This window comes from Pseudopipra pipra, chromosome 22 (genome assembly GCF_036250125.1).
Source record: "Pseudopipra pipra isolate bDixPip1 chromosome 22, bDixPip1.hap1, whole genome shotgun sequence".
Lineage (NCBI taxonomy): Eukaryota > Metazoa > Chordata > Aves > Passeriformes > Pipridae > Pseudopipra > Pseudopipra pipra.
Window position 1 is genome coordinate 7,491,400 of NC_087570.1, and position 12,872 is coordinate 7,504,271.

The 12,872-nt window shown below is 58.8% G+C and overlaps 1 protein-coding gene across 2 annotated transcripts in view; it reads left to right on the forward strand.

Annotated features, from left to right (window-relative positions):
* Positions 1–2,528: 2,528 nt before the first annotated feature.
* Positions 2,529–12,872, forward strand: part of IGSF21 (immunoglobin superfamily member 21) — a 40,991-nt gene continuing 30,647 nt past the window's right edge. The window contains exon 1 of one of the 2 annotated variants that reach the window (XM_064678873.1): positions 2,529–2,773. In XM_064678873.1, the coding sequence (XP_064534943.1) occupies positions 2,710–2,773 (64 nt within the window). In that variant the 5' untranslated portion in view covers positions 2,529–2,709. The remainder of the gene's footprint in view (positions 2,774–12,872) is intronic. The other variant, XM_064678872.1, reaches the window with a different exon arrangement.

Here is a 12,872-nt window from a genome sequence, read left to right on the forward strand (position 1 = left end):
CCAGTGCAGCTGGCCGGGGATGCTGAGTGATGGAGCTGATGGGGCTCTGGGGCTCGGCGAGGAGAGGCAGAAAATTCCCCCTCGCGGAGGCATCCGGGAGCAGCGGCTGTTCCCGGAGCTGACAGCACCATTTGGGCCCGTTAAGCTGCCACGGCGGCTTTAAAACAACAGCGGCGTGTTTAGCCTGGCTGAACTCGGGTTTACCTCCAGGTCACCTACTTAGGAGGAGGCTTTTTTTTTAGGATTTCCTGGGATACGGCCCTTCCAGGACTGGCTCTTGCTCCTCCTGTCGGTTCCCCAGGAGGGGAAAGCAAAGGTGTTTTTTCTCGGGGGGTCTCTCAAATCCACGAGCAAATAAAGGGAGATTTGATTTCCAGACGTCTCCATGCAACAACAACCCGGGGTTTTCCCAGTGGATTCAAGGCAGAGGGAGAAGGGAGAGAAAACCCAGCTCACCCCAAGGAATTCCAGCAGCTCCTGGATTGGACTGGATGTGTCTTTGCACTGATTGAAGCAGAGCCTGGTTGCTTTCAGGATTATTTAAGAAACAAACCTTAATCCCCCCGTTTTTATCAGGCTGCTGTCGCTGGTTGGGCCAAAATCTCAGCACAGGGGCTGCTCCCCATCCCCTCCCCAGGGAAAACTCTTCTCCTGATACTTTTTTTCCCAAAGATAAGCCCCAAAAGAGGATGCTGGGTTGGGTTTTTTTGGGGGGGTTGTGCCTGGTGGTAGCTTTGTGCAGCTGGAAATCAAGGGTTAAGCTGGGCTTTGGGGCCGTAAGGAAAGGCTTTGGGGAGGCAGGGACACCACACGGCACTGGGGGAAAATGGAGAGCAAAAAAAGTGGATTTTGGTCAAGAAAGAGACACAGTTCTTCAGCACTTCTGCTCTTGGCAAGCCTCAGGCCATCCCACTCCCTCCTGGGCTCTTCCTAAACAATCCTGGCACCTTCCCTGTGCCCAGGAATTGTTTAGTTCTTGGGAGCTGGAGGAGAACGAGGCTGTTTGCCAGGCAGGGCCGGGGAGGGCTTTGCATCCCTGCCAGGGTGAGATTTTGGGGGACACAGGATGGCCCCAGGGCTGGATCCTCCTGCTAGGGGCTCAGGGAGGAGGGGCGGGAGGAGGGAATTGCTGCCCCAGGGCTCCCTGGGGATCCTGTGGATCCCTGCTCCTGCCTCCTGCCCCCAGATCCCTGCCTGCATCCTGGCCCCTGCCTGCACCTCCACCCCTGCCTGCATCCCACATCCCTGACTGTATCCCTCCCTATCCCAGATCCCACATCCCTGCCTTCATCCCAACCCCTCCTGCATCCCATATTCCTGACTGTATCCCTCCTTCTCCTAAACCTCATTTTCCTGCCTGAATCCCAGCCCCCTGCCTGCACCGCTCATCCCTGCCTGCACCTACATCCTGCCTTCATCCCAACCCCTCCTGCATCTCATATTCCTGACTGTATCCCTCCCTCTCCTAAACTCCACATTCCTGCCTGAATCCCGGCCCCCTGCCTGGACCCTGCATCCCTACTTACATCCATCTGCCCTGCCTGCACCCCTCATCCCTGCCTGCATCCCACATCCCTGCCTGCATCCCACATCCCTGCCTGCATCCCTCATCCTTCCCATGCTCCCACCCACCCCCTTCCCCTGCCAGGCTGGCACATCCCCTCCTGCCCCTCCCTCCCTGTTCACCCCCTCCCTCAAACTCCCTTCCCGTCCCACCCCTCCCAAACCACCTCTCACCCCTTCCCTCACCCCCTCCCTCAACCTCCCACCTCCCCCTGCCCCCTACACCACCCCCACAGGGTCCCCCCTCCTCCCATTTCCCCTCACCCTCCAACATACCCCAACACCCCCCAATGCACCCCCTCACCCCCAATGCACCCCCTCACCCCCCAATACACCCCAACATCCCCAATACACCCCCTCACCCCCAATACCCCTCGGAGCCCAGAGCTGCCCTTTGGCCCCCGGGGTGCAGGTGGGCCCCCCATTATTTCAGCAGCTGTGAGGGGGGTTCCCTGTCCCCGCGGGGGAGAGGGGTGACCCCCCATCCATCCCTCAGCCCGTCCTGCACCCCCTGCCCGGGCCGTGCCCCTCTTTGGCCACCTCACCCCCCATACACCACCTTGACCCCCCCGACACCACCCTGTCCCCCTTCCCTGGGCCGGGCACACCCCCCATCCCCCTCATCCAGCCCCCTACATCCTCCTCATTCATCCCCCCTCATCCATCCCCCCTCATCCAGCCCCCTCATCCAGCCCCCTACATCCTCCTCATCCGTCCCCCACATCCATCCCCCACATCCATCCCCCCTCATCCCCTCTCATCCATCCCCCTCATCCCTCCCCCCAAATCCATCCCCCACATCCGTCCCCCACATCCCCCTCATCCATTCCCTACATCCCCTCACGTCCCCCGTCTGCAATCCCCCTCCCTCATCCCCCTCCCCCGCTCGCTGTCCCTCCCCCCGCAGCCCCTCCCGGGGGCGGGCCCGGGGCGGGCTCAGCGCGGGGGGGTTCGGGGGCGGCCCCGGCCCCGCTCGGCTCCCGCTGCTCTCAATCGGCTTTAGGGCGGCAGCGGCGGCGGCGCCGGCCCGGGGGGGACGCGCGGAGCCGGCCCGAGCCCCCCGCCCGCCGCGATGCCCCCCTGCCCCCCGGGCACGGGGCTGGGGCACAGCTGAGCCCCCCATGGGCTGCCCCCCCCGCGGGCACCATGCGGACCGCGAGCCCCCTGCCCCTCTCGCTGCTGCTCTGGCACCTCCTGGACCTGGCGCTGGGTGAGTGTCACCTCCCCCCGCGGGGATAACGGGGTGCCCACCCGCGTCCCGGGAGTGGAACGGGGGGGCCGGGAGCTGCACCCCCCGCCCCGGGGCTCGGGGGGGGAGACGGGGGTGGAGGAAAGAAACCCCCTTGGACCCCGGCACCCCTTGAGAGGAGCCTGGTTCGGGAGGGGGTGATGGGGCGCTAATGGGGCGCGCGGTCTGGAGCCGTTATTGGGGCACCCCCTGACAGGGCGCTGGTGGGGAGCCGTTAATGGGGCCCCATTGTCGGAGTACTGGGTTTAAACCCGTTAATAGGGCACCGATGTGGGACCCGTTAATGGGACACCCCCGACCCGGGGATTGGGTTTAACCCCACTGATGAGGCACCGGGGGGGGGGGGGTGTCATTATTGGGGGACCCCCTGAGCGGGTCCAGGTTTTAAACCATGAACAGGGCACTGCTGTGGGAGCGTTAACGGGGGGCCATTGAGGGGAGCCGTTCATAGGGCACCTGCCTTGGACCCGGTAATGGGGTGCGGGGGGACGGGGGGACACGATGGGGGGATGCTCATCCCCCACCCCCATCCGGCAGCAAGGGGGGCACCCACGGCCCCCTTCCCTGCTGCTCCACCCGGGGGCTCCGCTCTGCCGGTCCCAGCCCCGTGCTCCCCATCCGGGGGGGTCTGTGCTCTGGGGACCCCCAGGAGCTGCAGCTTTTTGGAGGCTCGCAGCACCCAGAGCCAGCCCAGCCCTCGAGCACGCGGGGGGTACCCGGCAGGGAGAAGCAGCCCCCCAAATTCCTGCCGGCCGGGGGGGTTTGCGGCTGGCTGAGCTCCCAGATGAACATCTTGACTCCCCACCTCGCTCCACGGAGGTTTTAATAAGACACCCCCACACCCCAACCCCAAAAACGGGGCTCCCGGGAGGGGAAAATGAACAGGGAAGGAAACTTTCCCCTCCTCACCTCCCGGAGGCTGAGGGGGAGTCGTGCCATTTAATTCCTTGTGTATTTGAAGGCGATTTCCCCGCTGTTTCCCCCTCTGCCCCCCCAGATCCCCCGCCGTGGGGTCTCAGGTGGCTGCTCCTCACCGAGCCCAGCGAGCCCCGGCTGCTCCCGGGGAGCCGAGAGGCTTCGCCGAGCGCCGGGAGATGGAGGGACGAGCGGAGCCTCCTCCAGAGCTCCTGTTTTTTTCCCTTTCTAATGTACTTTTTCCTCTCCGGAAAGCGCCGTCAGCTGCTGCAGGGCGCGGGGAGGGGGAGCGGCGGCTCTGCGGGGCCGAGCGGGCACAGCTCCACACAAAGGAGCTGATTCTTCCCCGGCATCGCGAGCGGCTCCAAAATCATCCCTCGGGGCTCCTGGGGCTGAGGTTACCCAGAGCCCGGCTTGGATTTGGCTGGCCCGGGGTCGGGAAGGCGCCGCGCCTTCCCCGCATCCCTTTTTGCCCCCCTCCCCCGTGGGTTTCTGTGCTGCCAAAGCTGCGGCTGCCGCTCAAATCCCCCTCCCTGCTTTTCTGCGAGCATCCCGCCGGCATCGCCGAACGCACCGGCGGCAACAAAACCCCCTCGGCGCGGGGGGAACTTGTGCCAAATCCAGCCCTATCCCCCTCCTGTCTCTCCACCTCCACCGCGCTTTTAAGGTCACGGATAGATAATTTCCAAGGAACGACGCATCCCCCCGGCTTTTCCTCAGCACAAGCTGCCTGTCACTGGCTCGTGGATCATTTTTCCTCCCTCCCTCCTGTTTTTGTCACTGCAAATTGGGCGACTGCTCTCCTGCTGTCGGTTTGGGAGAGCGGCCGTGGGTCAGTCTGTGTGTGTGATGGGGATTTTTGCATGGAAAAAGAGATAAAAGTTGTTTTGTGGTGGGTCTGGAGGAGTCTGGGGATCCGGGGGGTCTGTGGGTTCCAAAGTGATGTGGGAGGAGGTGTCAGGAAGCGCTTGGGTTTGGACACCCACGAGCCGGGTTTGGGCTCTTAAAACCACACTGGAACTTTGCTGCTTCCCTGGATCCCGAGGATCGGCTCCGTTAAGTGTCTCCCACCTCCTTCCCCAGCGGAAAATGTCGCTGCCCACGGCAGGGCTTGGAATGAGATGATCTTTAAGGTCCCTTCCACCCAAACCGTTCTGGGATTCTGTGATTCTATCCCTCAGCAGAGAGATGCTTTTCCCAAAAAACCCCGGTTTGAGCTCTGTTTTTCCATGGAACACCTAAAAATCCAGGCTTTGGGGGTGGGTTCCCCCATCCCGAGCCCTCCCCACGCTCTGGGCAGCAGGAGCTGCGGAGGCTGCTCCCGAAATTCGGTGTGCAGATGGCTTTGCCGTGGCTGACGGAATCCTTGGCTGGGGTTGCCGGCGCTGTGGTGGTGGGGGAGGACGTGCCCGCAGAGGTCCTTCCCCTCCCCATCCCGGCGCTTTCCTAATCAGGGATCCAACAGGATCCAGACGCGTCACCTGGGAAGGTTCAGGGGGGCAGATGCCCAACACGCCAGTCCCACTGTTCATCCCTACAAGTGCATTTGCACGTCTCCAAAGCCCTTTTTTGGGGGAATTTTGCCCAGTTTTGTCATCATCTGATTTCTGACCCGGCGCTGGTGGGCAGCTGCCCTCCCCATGCTGCATCCAGGAGGATCACCAGGATCCCAGTGCCGGCGGGAAGGAGAGCACCAGGGATCCACTGGAAGCACTTCCCATCCAGCAGAGCATCTCTGCCTCCGTGCAGGCCTTTTGGGGTTTCCAGCCGTGGTTTCCATCCATCACCTTGTAATGAAAAGCCCTTTTATTAACCCAAGCGCAGCAGCGGCTGGATCCTTCCCGACGTGTTATCCGTCCCTCTGGGGAGCATCACTCCTTGTAATCCAGCTTTCCTCCTTTATAACAAGCTCAGTCTCTCCCCTTGGCCAAAAGAAAAGCTTCTGAGGACAAGGCTAAGTGGGTTAAGGAGCCGTCAGGATGAACAAACGAGGACGTGCGGAGGAGGAGGCGAGCGGCTGGACCGAGGGAGGACGATGGAGCCGCAGCCCCGGGGTCCCTGCCGGGTTTGGAAAAGCCCCATCTGGATTCCTGGCATGGCTGGAATCAGGGCTGGCTCATTAGGCAGCGCTCAGCTCGTCCCCTGAAATACGGCCCCCATCAACTGCTCCCCCATCAGCAGCTCGTCGGGGGTTGTTTTACGAGCTGTAAAACCTGAGCTGTGTTTGCAAACACGGGAGGGAGGGAGGACCGGCGAGGTTCGAGCTCAGCGAGGTGTTTCTCTGCTCTTTATCCGAGTGAGTGGTTTTAGCTTTTGTTCCCCATCCCCCAGCACCTCCTTCCATGGGGAAAAAAGGGGAAAATTCCAGTGTAGCTCCTTGTCTGGAGCTGTTTCTGGAGTTTCTGGGCTTTGAAGGGACCTGCCCTCAGAGATATCCCTGAGCTGCTTCTCCAAGCTAAAAAAAAAAAAAAAAACAGCCTGGAAAAAGCACTTTACACTTATGATTTTTATCAGCAAACTGAATTTCTCTCCCCTCTCCATTCCCAGGAACCCCCTAAGGCTTTTCCTCACAAGGATTTTCCCAGTTTACAGTAACCCCTGGGATGGCTCCTCTTTGCAACCTGGAAAAGCTCATTTTTCACCTTTTCTTTGAGGCAAATGTGGCTTTTACCAGGGAGACGGAACCACCTGCTTGTGTCTCTTCTTTAAAGCCAAGAGGGGTTTGGTGGGAGTCGTTTTGTGGGGGATGAGGGCAAAGGAGGAGCAGCCTCTGTGCCACGTGGGACCTTTAATTCACCTTTAATTCACCTGCACAACACTGATCCAGAAATCCATCCCAAACTCCCACCATCCTTCCCCACTGATGCTGTTCCCCATCAAATCTCGCTTTCAGCTTAAGGTCACCTTTCTTTTTGAGCCTTTCCCACCATTTCCATGGAAGGTGTGTTTCCATGAGGCCCCTGTGCTGCTCTCCGGGTAAATCCGGGCCAGGCAGCCCCTTCCAGAGCTGCTCCTTGCTGTGCTAATTGCCCTGCCCCAATTAGCCCAATTTTCCTCTTCCCACCAGCTGCATTTTGGAGCCGTTCAGAGCTGCCAGTTTGAATCCAGAGCTCTGTGAAAAGCTTTAACACCAGCAAGGATCTTCCCCCTCCTTGTACCTTTCCAGGCTAATAAGCATCTTTGGGATATGGAGATATTCTGGATTTCATTCCTTCCTGGAAAACCTCGTGTGTTAAACTGTGGCTGGGTCTTCAGTGTTTCCAAAGCTCCCCCAGGTTTGGGGATATTTACCCCCCAAGTTCCCAAACCAGGGCCAGGGATGCTGTAGGGTTTGGATTGGGGATGTTGGTCCCTGTGGTGTGGGATAAGGGGTCGTGGTTCAGATCCTGGATGTGCTCCTGGGAGCCCTGCTCTGTGTGCTCTGTGCTGGATCATGGAATGGTTTGGGTTGGAAGGGACCTCAAAGCCCATCCCATTCCACCTCCTGCCATAGGCAGGGACACCTCCCACTATCCCAGATTGCTCCGAGCCCCATCCAACCTGGCCTTGGACACTTCCAGGGATGGGGCAGCCACAGCTTTTCTGAGCACCCTGTGCCAGGGCCTGCCCACCCTCCAGGGAAGGATTTCTCCCCAATAACCAACCTAAATTTCCCCTCTGTCAGTTTGAAGCCATTCCCCCTTGTCCTGGCACTCCAGGCCCTTGTAAAAAGTCTCTCTCCACCTTTCTTGTCACCTCCCTTCAGGTCCTGGGAGGCCACAGTCAGGTCTCCCTGGAGCCTTCTCTTCTCCAGGCTGAACAATCCCAGCTCTCCCAGCCTTTCCCCGTCTCAGAGCTGCTCCATCCCTCTGATCCTCTTGGTGCCTCCTCTGGACTGGCTCCAGCAGCTCCACGTCCTCCCTGTGCTGTTCCCAGGGCTGGAGCAGCTCTGCAGGGGGGTCCCACCCGAGGGGGCAGAGGGGCAGAATCCCCCCCTGCCCTCTGCCCACACTGGGGATCAGCCCTGGGCACAGAAGGGGCTCCTGGGCTGCCCGAGCACAGGGACAGGGAATGTCCCTGTCCAGCCTCTCCCTCTCCAGCACCCCCAGGTCCTTCTCCCGGGGCTGCTCCTGGTGTTCATCCCCTGGATGGATCCCGGGGATCCCTGACCCAGGAGCGGCACCTTGAGCTTGGTCTTGTTAAACCTCCTGAGGTTCCCAGGGGCTGTTCCTCGAGCCTCTCCAGGTCCAGGCTTCCCTGATGCCTCCGAGCAATTCCAGGCAGGGTCTGCCCTGGCACTGCACCCAGGCTCGGGCACCAGGGCAGGGAATGCTGCTGCCTCCAGGACACGACATTAAACAGGTTCCCACCAGCCCCCCCTTCCTGTGGGGATGTTCCAGGGCTTCACGTGCCCCACAGGGCTGGTTTTTTCTGGCTGTCGTTGCAGAAATGGTCTTTTCTCTCAGAAAATCCTCAGCTGGGAATGTCTGACCGGCTCTCCCCATGTGCTTTGGGATCTGCCGATGGAAAGCTCTCTATGCTCTCGGGATAAGAGCATGTTTTATTGAATCCAGACATGCTAATGGCTTGGGAATTAGGCTGAGATGGAGCCAAGGATCTTGCAAAGGCTCCCACAGCACTTGCAGACGTGAGGATGGAGCTGAAACGTCCCTCTGGATGGCCAGGACCCGCCTGGGACCAGGAACAGGGGGATGAAACATCACCCCCTTGAGACCCACCGGGGACGGGATTTCCTCCAGGCTTTGGGTTCTTCCCCATCTTTTAAGAGCAAACCTTGATTTCAGCAAAGAGGGAAAGCACGGGAAGGAGCCCCCAAATCCTCGGGTTTGGGAGGCAGGAGGTGCCGTGTTGCCTCGCAAACTTCCCGGCTGGTAAATCCAGAGCCGGGAGGATGCAGCTGATGTGGCTGGTTTTGTTCCCGTGCCAAGCTGCTCTCTTTGCCCTTTTGTTTGCTTTCTGCGAGGCACTCGCAGTTCTGATGGGCCTGTTTTTAACTAATGACTGGCGCTCACATTATCTCTCCCGGCATTATCTCCTTCCCACTTTTCCCCTCTTTTTCCTAAAATAAACCGTCAATCACGGGCTTGTTTTCAACGCTTTGGGGACTGGATTCACCGTGAATGCCAAGGGCGGGCGGATTCCAAAGCGCGGGGATAATAACCCACCGCTGTGCTTCCCTCGGAGCAGTCATTAGTGCTTCGAAGGACGGTCTGGGGGTCTGCAAAGCGTTTGGAGCAGGGAAGGTGCTTGTGCTGCTCGTTTGCCCTCTCAGCTGGCTGAGAAACAGGATTCACCTCCCAGGAGGTTTGGGAAACCTCCGGAAAACCCACATGTCCCAGTGGAGGGAGATGGAACTGAGTCTGTGAGGTGGAAATGTGGCACCACCGACACCCCCCCCCCCCCCGGCCTCCAGGCCACACGTGTGGTCTCTCCTGGTTCTCCATCCACAAAAACCTCCTTGGCTGGAAGCTGGGAGGTCTTGGAGGTGCTGCAGGAGCAGGGAAGGCAGAGATTTTGTTTAGCTCTAAATGATTTTCCTTTTATATAATTCCTTCAACAATACACTTGGGAAGGGAAGGGGATTAAAGGCCCCGCTCCACCTCCCTGTGCCTGGAGATAAACCCTGGGGCCGTATCCTATCGGAGCAGGACAGGAAAATGGGAGCTGGAGAAGCCTCCCTTGGGATGCATCTCATGTATTTAGACCCCTTTGTTTCTTTTCCAAGGGGTCTGCGAGGGCAGGGATGGGCTGGAGCCACGTGGAGGGGGTTTGGTTCTCCCCAAGGGGGTGATTTGGGGTGATGGGGGTGTTTGGATCTGCTCCTGGGTGGACTCCCATCCATGGAAATACTTTTTTTGGGATGGGTTTCACGGATAACCCTGGATTTCCTGGTAGGAATGTTGCCTTCCATGGTGCTGTGTTGGGGTGGGCACCCAGCTGGTCCCCAGGGTGGGGTTTGTTCTTGGTGCTGGGAAGGTGAAAAGAGGGAGCTGATGAGAAGGACAGTTTGAGCTGGTGACTGTCACTGTCACGGGTGCCAAGAGGTGGCTTTGGGAGCCACTGGATCCTCACGGGGGGCTGAGCTGGACCAGGACAGCAGGAGGGGGAGGAAAAGGCTCCAGCTCAACAGATCCCACCAAACCCATCAGGATCCCCCAGTCCTGAGGTGGGGGGAGGGGGGTGAGCTGAGATCCCTGTGCCTGGGGGGTGTCTGGGAGAGATGATCACCTTCTTCATCCCAGCTTGGCTGGTGGCTGCATCTGCCACCAAAAACCCATCATGTTTGCTTGGAAATGCTCTGGAAGTGGATTTTGATGGCCAAGGGATTTAGATTTCCAGCCCAGCTTTGCACCTCTGGAGAGCGTGTTCCAAAGCCTGGCCTGAAGGCGTGCTTAGGAAGATTTCCAGCTTGAATTCCCCTAATCCCTCCATCCAGCACCTTGCTTCTGATTTTCAAGCCCAGAAAACCCCATTCACTGCAGTGAGAAGAGGGGAACCACAGGCACGGGCTTTGCCATCCCATCCCATCCCATCCCATCCCATCCCATCCCATCCCATCCCATCCCATCCCATCCCATCCCATCCCATTCCCTGTTTGCAGCATCCCAAGAGCCCGTGGTTGAACTTGGCTGATTTTCTTGCTCTTCTCCTGAAAATAAAACCCAGCAAGTTGGGTTGCATGTGGTGACTCAGGGCAGGGTGGGAGGATTTGGGCAACTTCACCTTGCCCAGCATCCCAAAATATGTACAAGGAGCTGCTGGGGAGCAGGATTGTCCATGCAGGATTTTCCACGTGGGATAACGGATGACCTGCTGATGGATAAGCACCGTGCAACGGGGAGATGCTGCTCCAGGAAGGATTCAAAAGGTGTGGCACCACCAGAAACAAGACTGGTCTGGCTTCCAGACGGACCATTGTGCCTGGAAAGACCCTCCAGCGCTTCATCTCCGCTCGCTCGGAGCTTCTTCCCCTCGGAAGTTGCTAATGAGACGTTTTCCATGAGCGCTGGCTCTGGTGGCTCGTTTGGGGCTGTGTTTGTGTCCTGTCGCATTATTCTTTGTTCCCCGAGGAAGCCCTTTGTGAGCAGTCGAGGGAGTCTCATGGAATGGTCGGGATTCCTCCCGGCGGAGGGAATTCAGGAATTCACGCCTGTAATTACGGCGGCGGCGGGAGCCGAGCGCGGCTCGAGGAAGCGCGGGTGGACCCGCTTCCCGAATTAAACCCTTCTGTTCCTGGAAACGCGGCTTCTTTTATTTTTGTAGAGCAAGAAAATATCTCTGGGCGGCTTCGCGGGGGGAAACGATTGGGAGAGGGCCGGATTTGGGCCCTGGGATGTTCGGGACGCTCCGGTTTGTTTGCACGGCCCACCCTCCTCTGTTTCCTGAGCTGCTCCGAGCTTCCCGCCGGGAGACAACAACCCGAGCCTTTCAAACGGAAAGGGCTTATTTAAACAATGTTATCTCTGGCGGAGGGAGAGAGCGCGTATTGAAGGGTTATATTTAGTGCCGGGTGCAGGACAAAGCAGATGCTGAGAGATTCTTTAACGCTGGGAATGTTAATCACTGCAGCCACATCGCCTCGGAGATGTGTGAGTGTATATATTATATATCTATATATATCTCTGTATATCTATCTGTATTTATATAGACTCAACGTGCACGTGCTCGGACAGCCGCGTGCTCGCCGAGGATGAGGATGGGAGCTGACCGGCCCTCCCTCATTTGCTTTTTGACCTTTTTGCCCCCTGGAAAGCCCATCCTGACGGGACAAAGCCCCGCGGTTCTCCAGGGTGAGACACAGAGGGAGGGATGTGCCGCGCTGAGCCCCCCCCGCCGCCCGTCAGCCCCCCGAAACGGGGTGGGGGTGGGAAGGGAGAGCACTGCCGGCCTCGCAAATGAGCTGTTTAACAACCTCGGCAGTGCTCTCCCCCCCGGCGAGCGGCGAGGAAAACCTACCGCATTTGCCAGCCTCTCTTCCCCGCCCTCGTGGGAGCACTGAATTAAAGGAAATATTTTATGATCCTATGCTTCGTTATGTTTTATTAAAAGCAGAGCATCGGCCTCCCCTGCCACACTCGGCAGATCAGAGGCTCTGCTGGTTTCTTTCCCCTCCCTTCCGAGCTCTGCTCTTGTTCCCGCAGCATCCGACTCCTCGGCTCGGCTGGAGGGTCAGTCCAGGGGCTCCTGGTGCAGGAGGAAAACAGGCAGTGGGGTGAAAAATGTGGGTATTTGGTTTATCTCAGGCTGTTCTGTATCCAGAGCAGCCTGGGGATGGGAAGTCATGCGGCAGGAATAGCTGATGGAGGCAGGAATAGGGATGGATGCGGGAAAGGGAAGTCCTGGAAGGTGATGCCCCATGGAGATGTTGGAGTCGTGGAGGGAGCCTTGGAAAGGTGCTCAGAAAAGTCTCCCCACTGTTTTCCAGCTTTGCTTCATCTCTGGGCAATCCAGCCCGGGGCGGGAGAACCTCTGGGATGTCGTTTTGAGGGAAAAGACCCCCCCAACCCCCAACATCCCAATTTATCCCATTGGCAGGGAAAGCAACTGGCAGGGCTGGGCCTGGGCTCCTCCAGCCTTGGAGAGCAGCAAAAAGCCACCCAGGGATAACTGGGCAGGGCTGGGAGCAGCTGGGAAAGGTGTTAATTAGCAGCTATTCCTCAACGTGGGGATTAAGGGAACAGCCACGTGCATCCTCCCCACGGGAGCGGAGCGGGATCGGGAAATCAGGGCTACGGATCGGGGCTGGGAAAGGGAGATATGTTCCAATCTTATTAGTGGAGCAGCACTGCTGGGAGAGCAGAGGGATTATCAATCACAGAGTGTGAACTGGGGGGAAGAGGGGAGATTCCAATTAGCAATCCTGCTCTGTCCAGGGAGGAGGGAAGGTGGAGGCTGAGTCAGGAGCAGCTCCTGAGGGATGGGGTGCAGAGGCTGGGCCAGGAGATGGGAGAGTTTGGGATGCAGGAGATAGGAGAGTTTGGGATGCAGCCATTCCCCCCCCTCGGCCAGACCAGTGCCTAGGAGAGGCTGGGCGAGTGCTGGAGCCCAGAGCTGGGATTCCCAGTGGGATGTGTCTGTTGGAATGGAGGCTGTGCAGGTGTCTGTCCCATCAACCCACCTGTCTGTCTGTCCCTCCATCCCTTCT